The sequence below is a fragment of the Schistocerca serialis genome, chromosome 2 (genome assembly GCF_023864345.2).
Source record: "Schistocerca serialis cubense isolate TAMUIC-IGC-003099 chromosome 2, iqSchSeri2.2, whole genome shotgun sequence".
NCBI lineage: Eukaryota > Metazoa > Arthropoda > Insecta > Orthoptera > Acrididae > Schistocerca > Schistocerca serialis.
In genome coordinates this window covers 463,934,513-463,951,209 of record NC_064639.1, presented here as the reverse complement: position 1 = coordinate 463,951,209, position 16,697 = coordinate 463,934,513, and the positions used below count along the sequence as shown (strand labels likewise).

Below are 16,697 nucleotides of genomic sequence, written 5' to 3'. Positions count from 1 at the left end.
TGTGTTATCTTATGTTTATGTAATGCCTCATTACAAATGGAAAATTGTTGATTCCTCACAAGCATCATAAAATTTTGGCCATTGATCAGTAACAGTCACGTTTGACACACAGATCCACCATTCATGCAAATTTACAGCTACAGACTTACTAATTGTAATAACAATCTGCTTATCTCACTTTAAAGTGTGTCTGCTTCGTTCAGTAATATGATAAATGATAGTAATTTCAGTAAACAAATTGACACTGTTGATATTTAAAGTACAGTTAATTTGCATTTAGTTTAGGTACTACTTAAATGATAATCAGCTTGCAGTTCATATTGTCCACTGCTCATCGAAAAATAGGTCAACTAACAATGACTGTTTGCGTTTGAATGCTTAGTGGTGACTTGCTAACTGAGACTGCCCCACCATTACTGACTTAACAGAGAGTGACAGTACCTACTTGCAGCTGAAGATGTAATGGAGACTTGTTAACCGTGACTGATCGTAACTTGGCAGAGATTGACAGTGAATATGGTTGGATGACTGTTTTAATGATAATTAGTTGGGATGTTAACTAAGTGAAGACTAACAGTGGCATTGTTCATCATGCCTATTTATAGACTTGCATAGTAATTTTTTTACAAATTATTTAGAAAATATTAAAATACAGATTAATTACATTTCAGCTGATAAAATGAAAGATAGAGAATATGTAACATTCATACTCATTCAGAAATGAATTTAACTATTGACCATGTATTTTTTAAGTGGTTTAGATATTGTGTTCTATTCTTATGGGTTGGTTATTAGTTGCATGCTTTCTAATGAAGCCAAGTGTAGCCTAAATACTAAATATTATGCTTGAAATATTTAATTAACTGATAGATTTTCCCAGTCTATTTGATATATTTTCAGATACAGAGTAATTATGCCCACAAAATTCAATGATGTGAAAATACAAGGATGAAAGTAAGTTTCACATCATGTCACTGCTTGATGAAACTTTAGACAATACATAAAAGTACCGCTGCAGTAAAGTATAGAAGGTAACAAAGAAATATGCAATGAGACAAACAGAAATGGTGCTTTTATTCAAAGACAATAATTAGACTGAAGACACCATGGTTTGTGAGGGTCCCCTGGATGTTACAAAATGCAAGACATGGTTCTTAATAGGATGTGTGATCACTACGGGCAGCAGTTGGTATGGAGTACTTGTGGTAGTGCATACCATTTTTCCAAGACCAAGGTTGTCAACTACTTGATGGTCATTGGTGCCTGTGGATGTGCTCCAGTATGTGTCTTTATTGCATCCCAAATATACTTGACAGGATTTGAGAGAGAGTACAGACCAGCCCATTCACCAAACTTCCTCTCATTCCAAGAGCTCCTCCACCTACACTGTTTGATGTGGTTGTGCATTGTCATCTGTAAAAATGAAGTCAGGGACGATTACATCTCTGAATAAAAGAGTACAGTGTCACAAACAATATTGTTGACCAGTGTGTGTACTATGTCCAAAGATTCAGAAGTCAGTGTGCCCATGCAACTTCATGCCTTTCCCCACCGTAACACCATTACCATAAAAACAGTCATATTCGATAATGTTCCTGAATGCATCATGTGTTCCCATGTCTTTCCATCCGAGGATACGTAACACACCTGGGATCATTGTCAAACATGATCATTTTGGTGGTCCAGGTGTTATGGTGTGTGGAGTACTAATGTTGCATAGTTGAACGTTGCGTGGTTGAACTGACCTCCAAATCTTTGAGCAGTGTACACTCACTGGTGAGCATTGTTGTGACAGTGCAGTCCTTCCCTATATGCATGTTTTCAGCAGTGGATTTGTCCCTGGCCGCATTTTATGGATGACAGAGCACTCTGGATCAAACAGCATAGGTGGAAGACCTCTTGGAAAAAGAGGATATTGGGCAAATGGACTGGACTGCCCATTCCCCTGACTTAAATCCCATTGAGATGGTAGGAAGCTTTGGGAGGATGTACTGCAGCATGTCCACATGCACCAATACCCATCCAGCAATTGTCGACTGCACTAGTGGAGGAATGGAACGCCCTTCCACAAGAACTCCCTACCTACCTTAAGGCCAACCTAGGAGCACATTGCAGGTCATGCATTACCATCTGTGGTGATCACCCGTACTAGTGAGATTCATGTCCCACCTTTTTTTTATTGTCCAGGGGACCATAATAAATTCTGTCTTTGAATAAAAATGTCATTTCTGTTTGTCTCATCTTGTTTTTCTTTCAGTTGCCTTCTGTACTATACTGTGGCAGTTCTTTTTTGTATGGTCCAAGTTTCATCAAGCTACGTTACTTGGGAGTAACACTCATGCTAAAGGTAGTTTCAAACATCAGCAGACTAACATTTGATTTTTGAATGATCACATTCTACTAATTGTTCAGTCTTGTTTTTCTTGAGCAAACACATTATTGGATGACAGTATTCCCAAAAACTTAAAATTGGAAGAATATGAAGTGGATTTTATGTGGAAGAAAAGTAAGGCATGCTTTGAAATGAGGCATGCTATATTAATACTGAAGTAGTCACCTATTATTAGGGTTGAACTTTTGAGTACACAAGGTCTTACTGACTCATTCGACTTCGTCAGTTTTAAAGCGCAAAAAAAAAAAAAAAACACTCTTTTTCAATCAATTCCCTAATCATAGTTTATTAAACTTCTGATATAGACAGTGACAGAGTTCCAGTAGTCAGTGTTAGTACAGTGCACAGCGAACTAAAAGCTCTGACAGTCAGACAAACACTATATATTTCCCTCACATGCATTAGAATTTTATTATGTATGATGATTATTTTCTCTCCTTCATTTGATACAATAAAGAACAATGTGGCTGCCGTAGACTAATCGACAGTGGCAATCAGGACTGGGAATACCCACACCAACTAAAAAAGGTCAAACTGTGTCGTCATGATTCCTGTTAAGACCTCATGAAACAAAGAAAGAAATATATTTATGTACAGATATTGAAATTTGATTATCATCAATATATTGAGATGTAACTATGTACCATTTTTGCGTAGGATGAAAAGATGACAGTCTGTCTGGGAGTATTAATGTTACTACACTTATCATGTTCTCAATGAGCATCATTTGTACAATTGTAGGAAAATTACAGTCGGCTTACTTTTCAGTGTGTTTGGTCTCCAGTGTATTACACTACTGGCCATTAAAATTGCTACATCAAGAAGAAATGCAGATGATAAACGGGTATTCATTGGACAAATATATTATACTAGAAATGACATGTGATTACATTTTCACAATTTGGGTGCATAAATCCTGAGAAATCGGTACCCAGAACCACCACCTCTGGCCGTAATAACAGCCTTGATACGCCTGGGCATTGAGTCAAATGGAGCTTGGATGGCGTGTACAGATAAAGCTGCCCATGCAGCTTCAACACGATACCACAGTTCATCAAGAGTAGTGACTCGCGTATTGTGACGAGCCAGTTGGTAGGCCACCATTGACCAGATGTTTTCAATTGGTGAGATATTTGGAGAATGTGCTGGTCAGGGCAGCAGTCGAACATTTTCTGTATCCAGAAAGGCCTGTACAGGACCTGCAACATGCGGTCGTGCATTATCCTGCTGAAATGTAGGGTTTTGCAGGGATCGAATGAAGGGTAGAGCCACAGGTCGTAACACATTTGAAATGTAACATCCACTGTTCAAAGTGCTGTCAATGCGAACAAGAGGTGACAGAGACGTTTAACCAATGACACCCCATACCATTACGCTGGGTGATATGCCAGTACGGCGATGACGAATACACGCTTCCAATGTGCGTTCACCACGATGTCGCCAAACACGGATGCAAGCATCATGATGCTGTAAACAGAACCTGGATTCATCCGAAAAAATGACGTTTTGCCATTCGTGCACCCAGGTTCATCGTTGAGTACACCATCGCAGGCGCTCCTGTCTGTGACGCAGCATCAAGGGTAACCACAGCCATGGTCTCCGAGCTGATAGTCCATGCTGCTACAAACGTTGTCGAACTGTTCGTGCAGATGGTTGTTGTCTTGCAAACATCCCCATCTGTTGACTCAGAGATCGAGACATGGCTGCACGATCCGTTACAGCCATGCGGATAAGATGCCTGTCATCTCGACTGCAAGTGATACGAGGCCGTTGGGATCCAGCACAGCATTGCGTATTACCCTCCTGAACCCACCGATTCCATATTCTGCTAACAGTAATTGGATCTCGACCAACGCGAGCAGCAGTGTCGTGATACGTTAAACCGCAATTGCGATAGGCTACAATCTGACCTTTATCAAAGTCGGAAACGTGATGGTAAGCATTTCTCCTCTTTACAACAGGCATCACAACAACGTTTCACCTGGTAACGCCGGTCAACTGCTGTTTGTGTATGAGAAATTGGTTGGAAACTTTCCTCATGTCAGCACGTAGGTGTTGCCACCGATGCCAACCTTGTGTGAATGCTCTGAAAAGCTAATCATTTGCATATAACAGCATCTTCTTCCTTTCGGTTAAATTTCACGTCTGTAGCACGTCATCTTCGTGGTGTAGTAATTTTAATGGCCAGTAGTGTAGTATTACCACTTGTACTTGTGAAATACATCCAGAAAGTTTGTTGTTACTACTCCTACTCCAACTGCTGCTGCTACTTGGTAGTGGTGCACCCACAAAAGCTGCTACATTAGAGTTCACTGCAAATTACTTCTGTGATTACGAAATCATGAAAATTTCAAGAAACCCTACTGAGCAAGATAGCTCAGTGCTTAAGACACCAAACTTGGATTCTGGAGGACATCAATTTAAAGTCCCCATTTGGCCAGCTAAATTTAGATTTTTTTAGTTTGACTTTACTTTGTCTCCTCCTGACACAGTACACTGCATTAGACTTCATTATGTGCCACATTCCAAGCTGTCCCAGCAGGATGCCACACTTATTATAGTCAGTTAACCCCTACATGGCACAATGCCAGGAACTACTGTTTGCTTCTCCTACAAGATATTTAAGTAGTTCACTCATCCATCAGTAGTTATGTCTGCCAACACAGGGAGCATTAAAACCCAGAACTGTTTGATCCTTCCAACATATTGACCACAGTTGCACATTACTAGGCTGAGCACAATATTTGTGAGTATACAGCCACACACCAATACTCACAAAGTTCCTGCTGCCTGCAGCGATTGGCTAGTTCTCGCGAGGAAGTTGTTACAGTTGCCAACCATTGCCAGTTAGCAGACATTTAACTGCAAATGTCGAAGATTAATCATAGCAATAGTCAACATTTTTATCCATTGAGAGGCAGAACTTATAAACTCTCTGAATTTCAGTCCTTACTGAACTTCAGTTAGATAAGTTAGTCATCGTCTACTGTGTTGGGTTAGGTTAGTTCCAGAAAAGTTACATCAGTGACGCACCTTCTTTGCAAACAGATGCTGAGTATATTTTGAGGTGCATTATTGGATATATTTCCCTGTGATGTGACCATGGCAAGGTTGTGCCAGTAGGTCACTTTCGTATAATCAAGGAACTGTTTGCTTCCTGGTATCTTTCTGTTGGGTGCCTGATTTATTGGTGACTAAAACAGTCGAAATCACTAGAGGCAAATCCCAATCTGAGCTTGTGTTCCATCTCTAATGATTTTGTTGTTGAGGGGATATTGTAGTAAACTATCTTTTTTTTTCAGACAATCATTGTATCCTCATTATAAATTTCTTTTATGTTTCTGATCTATCTGAAGTTCATTTTAATATTCTCTTCTACATTATTCCTCATTCAGGCCACATAAAACTTTCAGATATATTTTTACTCTGATTTTATTCCCATCCTGATGTTGCAATTACAGATTCATGAAGGACATATTGAAACAATATGAAATTTAGTCTCTCTCCATTTTTGTTTCCTGTCATATGCGAGCTAAAAAAAATGTTACAGTAAAATCTGGCAGAATAAAAAATATATTGCCACTTTGTTTTGCAGTTTTCAACTAGACAAATTCAGTATACACACACACACACACACACACACACACACACACACACACACACACACACAAAACTAAAAATGTAGTTTGTCATTATGTATCGTAAAATAAGTAATATTATGAGCAGAACACCTCATTCTCCTGAGGCATTAATCATAAATAAATTTGTTTTATGTGTTTTATATAATTTGTAGTATATACGTAATACGTAATATATATCTTCCCATTGAAGAGGATTAGGAATATATGGGTGACTACTTAAAACTATAATTATATTTTGGTTGAAAAATTTAAGTCTGTAGAACAGTTTTTCTTTGATTTTGTTGCTAGAAACTACCATTGTTTATTTTTGAAAAACCACAATAATTTCTTATTGTTTAAATAATTTAACAAGTAAAGGTTACAATACTCCCTATATTTGTCTACATTCCACCAGGACTTTCCTTTATCATAATTGTAATTATGTACTTTTGATTAAATAATTTAATTTCCAGGGCAGGCACTTACAGAGTTGAGCAAAGAGAAATCAAGCTTAAAACAAGCAGAAGTTCAGACAAATCAGTTCCTGAAAACACTGAATCAAGTAGAAGCAAAACTTACTGAACAAATAAATTATCTAACCCAAGTATCTACAGGTATGCAATAGGAACTTGTTCCTTTTTTTCTTTTTTTTTTTTTTCGTTCCATCAATAAACAGTTTTTATCTGGTTTGACCAGAGGAAATAATTTATTCCTGGCTCTGGCTACTAGTGCGTTATCAGTCAGGGCAGTAATGTGTAACTTTCTGTACTAACATAAATTTTTTCCTGATTTAAATTATAGAAATGCTGTTATGATTATTCATATTCTTTTTTTTCTGTAAAAGTTTCATGTATGAAAATCCGGTATGGAGTAACAACAGTGTGAGAAGGATAGATTGCTACACCCTCCATCATAGAGAAGATGTTGAGTGGCAGACAGGCACATTGAATAGACTGCTAGGTATTATTTAAATGTCAAGCTAAGCCCACCAGATGTACCAACCCCCCCCCCCCCCCCCCCCCACACACACACACACACACACACACACACACACACACACACACACACACACACACACACCACCACCACCACCACCACATTCACACATGCATAGCTCACACATAGATAGCCATAACGCACAAACATTTCCAAAAATGATGTTATATTTGACTGTGTGAATACACTGCTCGCAAACACAAGGAGTGAAATAAATTTAACTTAACAAAGCTGTTTCATATATACGTTTCCAGTAATATCGACCTCCTTTACCTTTTGATACATTTTTCATAACAACTTAACACTAATACAGTTTTTAGGTACACACGGTGATGCAGATAAGAAACAAAATGCTAATGTGTACCCAAATAAACTGCCACGGTACCCAAAATAATAAAAATGTGAAATTTTGTCAACTGACAGCACTGACACAATAAGAAAACTGTAGATGTATGATTAATACCTCAAAATATTTTAGAAAGGTAGTGATATTAACTATCCCATTCTGTTTTTATGACCAGCTTTTTCATTGTAAAAATTCTTTAATATTTTTTAGGAAAATTATAAAACCTTAAAAAAGATCATATCATATTGATTGCTCCTTACCATAAAAATGACACCTTAAGTTGCAGACAGGCACAGTTACAATACAGCTACACATAAGCTTTCAGCAACAGCCGTTATCAGAAAAAGAAAGATAAACACACACCGTTCATTCATACAAGCAAGCACACCTCTCTCTGGTGATCATGTGTACTTGAGTTATGCCTTCTTAAGTGAATGAAAGGTTGGTGTTTCTATTTCTGACAAAGGCTGTGACAATAGCTTATGTGTAAATGTCTTTTAATGATGCCTGTCTGCAAATTAACATGTCATATTTACAGTAAGTGGCAGTGTATCTTTTCCTACATAGTGGATGTTCCAATCTGGAGCTTCCATTGTTTGATAATAGTAAATAATGTTATCATGTAGCTAAATGTAGTGGCAAATCGTATCAGCATATAGTAAATACTGAAAACTACAAGTAATAGTTGCAGTAAACCTGTAAATCTCCATCATTTTCATAAGCTAATAATACTCAGTCCATGTTCATTTGTAAGTATTGGTTTCCTGAACCATAGTCAAAGTGAAGGTAATGTACACTGATGAGCCAAAATATTATGACCACCTGCTTTAAAAGATTGTTTGCCCATCTTCAGAACAAAATACACACCGATGCTGTGCATCAGCGATCTGACAGTTTGTTGGTAGGTTTGTGGAGGAATGTGGCATTATATGTCTACCCACAGGTCATGTAGTTTGCCTAAATAATGGGCCACTGATTTGCATGCATGGTGATGGCAACCGATACAAACCCAGATGGGTTTTGTGGGATTATATCAGGCAGATTTGGTCACTGAGTTCACTGTAATGCTTCTCAAACCACTGTAGAATGTCTCCGAGATACAGACAGTTATTCTGTTGAAAGATGACTTTGGGGAAGACATCAAGCATGAATGGATGCACCAGATGGTTCGCAGTTGTCAATATGTCTTCAATTACTACTGCAGGTCCCATGCAAGTGGAGGAGAATGTCTCCCATAGCATATCACTGCTCCCACCCGCCTTTATTCGTGGAACACTGCATGTTTTGAGCCACCGTTCACCTTGATGATGGCATTTGTGAAAGCGACCAGCAACGTAGTGTAACAGAAATGTGATTCAGCTGAAGAGCTGACATATTTCCATTAATCGACAGTCAAATACCAATGGCCCCGTGTCCACTGCACTTGTAATTGATTATGTAGTTTGGTCAACATCTGAACATGTAGGGGTGGTCTGCTGCTGTGCTCCATGTTCAACAACCTATGATGAACGGTGTTCTCTGAAACATGTGTGCATGTACCAGCAACGTGTTCTTTCAGCAGAGATGCCACAGATCACCATCTATCCTATTTTACGAAGCAGGCAAGCCTGTGAACCACACGTTGTGTGAAGAGTTGTTGATGTCAAACCATTTAGCACCTAGTGGAGTTTCACTGTCCTCCTACCTCTTTCTCTAGGTGTTTATAATAGTAGCACATAACATTTGACCACCTTTTCTGTTTACAAGATACTCATTCACAGGCTCTACATAATAATAATAATAAAATCTGCTCTTTGTCGTAGTCGTTTATCTCAATGGATTTCCACATTTGCAGCCCGTATCTTTGCTAGGGTAATCCCCTGTCCACGTCTGCTCCACTTGCATCTTTTGTTACTGCGTCACATCCCCACAGTGCCACCCGGCAGCATCCAACATCACAGTGGCAGTGGTAATAATGTTTTGGCTTCTCATTGTGTGTGTGTGTGTTTGTGTGTGTGTGTGTGTGTGTGTGTGTGTGTGTGCTTATACAGCAGAGTCAAAATAATGTAATCACATAGACCAAACTCTGTGTCATGTATTTATTTCCTAAACTTTCACACACCATAGATAAATATTGAATATTTAATGGTCCAAGGGTGATAAGTATCGTCAAATATTGTTAATAGTACAAGGGTTAGAACTTTAATTGTGGCAACTATTTATTTACGGCTCATACAAAATAGATACATGCTTCAAAGTTTTACTGACTTTCAAAGTAGTCACCAGCTTTGTGTGTAACCTGTTGCCAGCAATGTGGAAGTCATAGGATACTCTTAGCAGTGCTAGTTGGGACAGCACGGTCTATTGCCCAACGAATTTGTAGCAGTTCTGAAGCGAATGCCGTGAGATGTTTCCTTCAGTTTAGAAATCAAGTTGAACTTATAAGGGCCTAAGTCAGAGGAGTGCAGTAGGTGGTATAGCACTTAGCAGCCCCATCAGTCAAACAAATCAGTAACAGCTTGCACTGTACATGCTTGAACATTGTCCTGCAAAATGATGGTCAGGTCCTGCAGAAAGTGTCATCACTTCTGTCTTTATGCTGTTCATTTTTGGAACACAACCTACGACCAGCTTAGACTGGAGTCCGACAGGGTTGCATTTTATGGAGACGACAAATCCCGTGGGGGATCCACAAATGGCTGGAGGATTTGGATTTTGCAGAAGACATAGTTTTATTAGCTCAAAGGCTGACTGATATGCAAGCTAAATTAAACTTGCTGAAAGAAGAAGCAGAGACGGCTGGCCTCAAGATAAATACAGGCAAAACAAAGGAAATGAGATTAAATTCAGGGAACATGGAGATGCCACTGTTAATAGGGGAGCAGCAGGTGGAGACTGTCAACTCATTCCTGTATCTGGGTAGTATAGTGATGGAAGATGGTGGAGCTGGAGATGACGTGAATAACCACATTAAAAAGGCAAATGCTGCCTTCATACAGTTGTATCCAATATGGAAAAATAGAAATATCACATACAAAACAAAAATCCGTATTTTTAATACAAATGTGAAGGCTGTCCTTCTGTACGCCAGTGAAAGCTGGAAAATGGATAAAAAGATAACGCCCCAGTTACAGAGCTTCATAAATAGATGTCTTCGACGCATCATGAATATCTGGTGGCCAGAAAAAATACGTAATGAGGAGCTCTGGCAAATAAAAAAAACCCAGATACCTATAGAAGACCAGATACGAGAGAGAAAGTGGGGTTGGTTGGAGCACACCTTGAGAAAACCGGATGGAGCCATCAAGAAAAAAGCATTGGAATGGATTCCCCAGGGAACAAGGAAGAGTGGAAGGCCTAGGGGCACATGGAAACAGGACAGTGGAAGGGGAAGCAAAAAGAGTTGGCAAGACCTGGGCAGAATTGAGGCAAATGGCCAAAGACAGAGACGGATGGCGAGTTCTCCTGGATGCCCTAAGCCCCCATAGGGGCCAAAGGAATTAAATCGAGTCAAGTCAAAACTTTGAAACACTTATCTGTTTTGTACAAGCTGTAAATAAATAGTTGCCACTATTAAAGTTCCAACCCATGTATGAACAATCACCAGTGATCATAGTACAGTAAAATCTAACTCTTCTCAGCAACTCTCATGACATAAAAATTCAGAGTTTACACAGTGGTATATACAAGCTGTGATCAAAAAGTAACAGGAATTTTTTTTAATTTTACGGGCTTTCTAGATCCAATTTTTAAAACTTTTTTTTTATTGTCTTGGTACACATGTTCTTGATGTACGTTTGCAGTTTCAGCTGTTTTGAATATTTAGTTTCTTGTTGACAGTCTAAAGGGTTATATGTGTTTTTGAGTGCTTGGCTAATTTTTTCTTACAGAGAAGATGGATCGAAGAATTTGCATTAAATTTAGGTTGAAAAATGGAATAAAGTGCAGCACTGCATTTGGAATGTTGAGTGTGGCTTTTGGTTAGTGTACTGTGAGTAAGACAAGAGTTTATTAGTGATATAAACATTTTAAAGAGTCTCAAGAAGACATTGAAGATGATGACCGCCTTGGATTTCATTGCACATCAATTATGATAACAGTGTGGAAGAAGGAAAGAAAATGCTTCTGGAAAATTGCCAAATCACTATCAGAGAGGTTGCTGATGATGTTGGCATATCCTTTGACTCATGCCAAGCAAGCGAAGTTTGTTCCAAAATTATCGAATCTCAGCCACAAACGATATCGTGTAAACATCACTTAGGAATTGTTGAATGTAGACAAACATTATCAAGAACTTCTAAAGAAGGTTATAACAGGTTATGAAACATGATTGTTTGGGTGTAACATTGAAATAAAGGCACATCATTCCAATGGAAACTGCCTCAATGGCCAAGACTGAAAAAAAATTCAACAAGGTCAGTCATATGGGGAGGTTCTTCTCATTGTTTTCTTCAATTGCAATGGGATAGTGCATCATAAGTTCCTGCCTTATTGTCAGCCGATCAGTAAGAAATACTACCTTGAAGCTATACGCCGTTTGGGTGAAGCAATCAGAGAAAATGACCAGAATTGTGGCAAAACCACTTGTGGAAATTGCTTCATGGTAATTTTGTTCACACCTCAATGCTTCTTCATGATTTTTTGGCAAAAAAACAAAACCATTATGTTGCCTTCAGCCACCATATTTGCCAGGCATGGATCCCTGTGACTTCTTTCTATTCTTGAGGTTGAAGAGAACCGTGAAAGGACATCATTTTGCCACTGCTGATGAGGTAAAAACAGAATCACTGAAGGAGCTAAACAACATATCAAAAATTGAGTTCCAAGATTGGAAAAAGTGCTGGCACAAGTGTATTATATCTGAGGGGGATTACTTTGAAGGAGACAAAGTTGATGTTGTTAAATAAATAAAGGTACTCTAATAAAAACAAAAATTTCCAGTACTTTATGATTACATCTCGTATGTCTCTCAAATAATGTAACAACTTATTTCCTCCAGTAAAATAATTATATTTGTAGTATCATGTTTTGTGATAATATAGTGTAAATCTCATAAGCCCATGTAATTAAGGCTTCTTAATTAATTAAAAATGCTAGTATTGACAGAGAAAGATAATTTCAGTAGACATACAGAATAGGAGAATGGTGGATGCAGCACAAAAACCCTAAGTCGAAAAGTCCTATAAAGGTAACTTCCTGTGCTTGCCATAGCACATCGCATACAAAGAATGTATGCCCTCCTGAGGTGTTCTCTTTTGAGTATGACAAATCCATGTGGTATATAAATTGTTGATGTAATGAGGAGCAACAAAATTTTTTTACATCGATAGTTGAATATGTTTTCATAAGCAACAAAATAACCACAACTAACACACAAAATATCGTCAGTGAAACATTTTCCTTTTGGTCAACAGTCAGACTCACAGTTTCAGATGCCTTTTCATCAGTTATTTTCATTAACTCCTTTTCTTCAACTTCCACTTCTGAATTATCCTCTACTACATGACTTCTTTCTTTCATAAATGACAACCTATTCATGTTTTCACAAGCATCTTGCTTTCTACATTTTGTTGTAGTATGTTTCCCTTCTTGCCTTTCACATATGAAAAATGACAATTGAAATTATGTGATAAAAAAGACAATACATCTTATCACCAAAACAAATTAAGAGCAGCACATTTTGGTAAACTTCCGTCCCTTCTTTGTGTTATTTAGCATTGGAAGTTTCTATTTGTTGGTCTTGGATTTTGGTTCACTATGCAGTAGACCACAATAGAAATTTGTTGCCCCTTGGCCTCAGAACTGTTCAAGTTCTTGGAAGTCTGCATATTTTTAATTTTTTGTAAGGTGTTGGCAGGGAAATAAACAAAAAGAGAGAGATAGAGAGATTTACCTTTCTAAAAGTTTCATATTAAAAGAAACCATTATATGCTCGGTGGTGCTATAAGAATTTGTCAGGTCCCTGCTGTTGATACTCAGGCTCAACATCTACTTGTGAACCACCGGAATGCTCCAAATGTACTGGTGTTCAGGCTCCGCTGTAAGTAAACCTGTATTTGAACAGCTTCTCTTCCTTCACAATCAGAGCTTCTCTGGGCAATCATATCTTGAAAGAACACTTCAGTTTCTACGTGCTTTTAAGAAGGTTGTTCGGTCTCATATACCTTCTCGTTGAACACGAATGACTGTAAGGCCATGGATTCAGTCTTGCTGTTTCAAAAGTATTTTGGTAACTCTGCAATAACTTTCATTTCTCTCACATTCCAAGTTAGAGCATCCTCTTATTGGAAATACTATTTTGACACTATCTAATCTCTTAATGGTATGAACAAGATACTGATGGTTTAGGAGCATTACATAGTTCTATTTCTGTCCTGAGCATGATTCACAGAATTTTACAAGAAGCCTTCCTTTTGGAGCAAGGATTTCACTCACATAATAATGCAAAAAAATTATAATTTCATTTGGTTCGTTATTTCCTCAATCTTCCGTGTAATTATAAAACGTTGCATCACTTTTGAATGTTTGATGAATGTTGAAACAGTAAAACAGTAATTCCTTCCAAAGTAAAGAAGATCCTTTGGCAAACAGGTATTTCAGTCATATTCTTACAGTGTCTCATAAAGAGAAATATGGCGTAATTAAGATCAACAAAATTAAGCCGGCTAAATGAAAGTATTTGTCATTCCAGACACCTAATAAATTGGTAAGCTATGCTCTTTTGTGGGGTTGATTTGTTAGAAACACGCAAACAATGAGCAGTTGCAGTCACCGCCTAAATCATAAGAAATTGCCATAAGGTCTCTACAAACATTACTCATTATGTTGTTTTTTTTTGTTTTTTTTTTTTTTTTTTAGCTGACTAGCACATTGGATCTCACCTATATCTTGTGATTGATCCACACATTTGGAGGTCATAAGAGGAACAAACTTCAAACTAAACACTATAACTGTAAGAAACAGAACAGAGTAAGAAACTCAAATTATCATATTTGCAGCCGCAAGCCAACTGACCTAACAGGTGTATTGCGTAAAGTTGAAGTAGACGTTGGACTTGCCCCGTTCTTTCCATGAGAACCGGACTCAGAACATTCTTTCTGTTACCACTAAAAGTAAAACCCTTTGTATCTCAGACCCTTGCTACGTTATTTGAAAGTCATTATAAGTGCCTTGTGGTACCTATGGCTGGCCGTCAGAATTTGCCATAAACTCATTTTCTAATTAAATGGACTTACCCTGGTTTCACCTTTCAGTCAAAGAACTGTATTAACTTATTGTAACCTGTCTGTTCCCAAACCAAAATCTTCACTTAGTGCTGGAATTAGTAAACAACCATATCCAGCATCTACACCCTCAATTTCAGATAAGTTTTTTTTTTTTACTGTGTCTGCCAGTAGCCCCTCTAATCATTTTTACCTACATCTAACAACCCATACCTTAATTTTCATTAATTCCTTCCTCACCAAGAACTTGACCTATATTACAAATATTTGATGCATCTTCATCTACCATGTGTTTCTCACTCTGTACGTGTTCCATTACTTCTTCATTCTCAGAAAATATTTCATAAATATTTAAGTTACCATCTCCAATCTCATTCAACTTTTTCCGGTATCAACACTGAAAGAGTTTTCTAGGTCACTTTCCTACAGTTCATAATTAAGATTTTTTACTTCTTTTTTGTTCTGTTATTTAACCCAGTCTTGCCGGAAACTACCCCAAAACTCTTGATCCACTCTAATTTTATTATCTTGTTATTCTAGTGTAATTATCATTCTGTCTTAGTAACCATTCTGTCTTGTACATCTGTTACCATTATTTTTTGATGAATTAATATTATTACTCTTCACTCTCACATTGTGGACCTCCAATGGAGTGACCATTGATTTACCAGCTCATTAATTTTAGCACCATGACTGAAGTGCTGACGTGGATGTTGACTACAATTCTAGTTTCTGTTACTTAGCTTGTATCTCTTGTTACATTGTCTCCTTCTGTTATCACATTCTCTTGGTGGTCATTTTTCTCAGTTTCTGTGATTATTACCTTCATTTTTCCCACAATAATTGTTATTTCTCCAATTTCCATTGTAACAGCCCTGTATGAAATTAATTTAGGAACTCGTCAACCTATTCATCAAACCCAAACACCAACTCCCATTGAACATTCTCAGGTAACCTTCTTTTCAATGCATTGATTTGTGTCAGTTTGTCAAAAGGTTGGTTCAATTGATTTTTACGAAGTTCTGTTTACCCCTCTCTGTGTCCTCTGTAATTTGGCTCATATAGGATTTCTCTTTTAATTCTAACTTGTTCTAACTCTGGTCAAAATTTGCTAAGGAATCTCTCTTCAAAATGTTTAGATATTAAATCTTGTATGCAAGTCTGATTGCCCACGGTAGTGCCTTCCTATTCAAACATCTTTACACGAATTTAATTTTAAGTCTTATTAGCCAGGTCTGGAATGAAATTTTGTTTACAGTGTTGCAAGAAATCAAAAGGTTGTAAACTACCAACCCCAGGAAAGCTTTTTGGTAGCATACTAGACAAAATATAAAATCCTGTGTGAACAATTTTTTTTGCAGCTACGCCTTCATGTGGGGTATGTAAATGTTTTTGAAACTTAAGCACATTATTTTGCAAATATGAGGCACTATTCTTACATTCACTGTCCTTTTTACAAACTGTCTTTTCACCACTAACAACTTCTTAGTTTCCATTACAAAATTTTATTTCTCACCTGTTGTTAACGGGTGCAACTTTGTTACATAGATTATGTTCTACTACTGAAATTTCACTTTACAAATTAAGTTCCAGTTCAGTTACATTTTGATCAACAATCTGAACACCAGGTGCTGTGCTTGTGATTCTGTCCTTTAATTATGCAATTTTGTCATTTGCAACTGCAGTTTGATTACTTAATTTATTTTTAACATCTTGGATTTGATTGATTAGTTCTTGCTGGAATACCAGAATTTGATTCCCTAGCTCTAAGTTAACGGAAGTACAGTTTTCATAAATTTTGTTTCCCAACTCATCTTTGATCACATCATTGTGTTGAGAAACTTGTTCCCCGAGAAACTTGTTTTGTCAAGACATTTATAGCCTTTTTTCTCTCTCTCATAAAATGTTCTAATGACCATTTTGTGTAGTGAGTCTACTGAATCTTGCATAGTATGATTTTGAAGTCCTAACCTTGAATCATTATTCTCAAACAAGTCCTAAACTAAACCTCTTTTCAGTGCCATTTTCAAAGTTTGGACAATAATGAAGGTCAACAAAATCGTGTTTCACATGCAAATGAGAGTCACAACTAATAATTTTTTGGTCACTATTCTCTACTTTGACAAGCTGATTAGAGAATA

General features: G+C 37.5%; 1 protein-coding gene across 1 annotated transcript in view; it reads left to right on the top strand.

Moving 5' to 3' along the window:
* LOC126457371 (mediator of RNA polymerase II transcription subunit 11) overlaps positions 1 to 16,697 on the top strand; it is a 43,993-nt gene that overhangs the window by 13,945 nt on the left and 13,351 nt on the right. Inside the window, exon 2 of the mRNA XM_050093623.1 lies at positions 6,486 to 6,626. Within this exon, the coding sequence (XP_049949580.1) occupies positions 6,486 to 6,626 (141 nt within the window). The remainder of the gene's footprint in view (positions 1 to 6,485; positions 6,627 to 16,697) is intronic.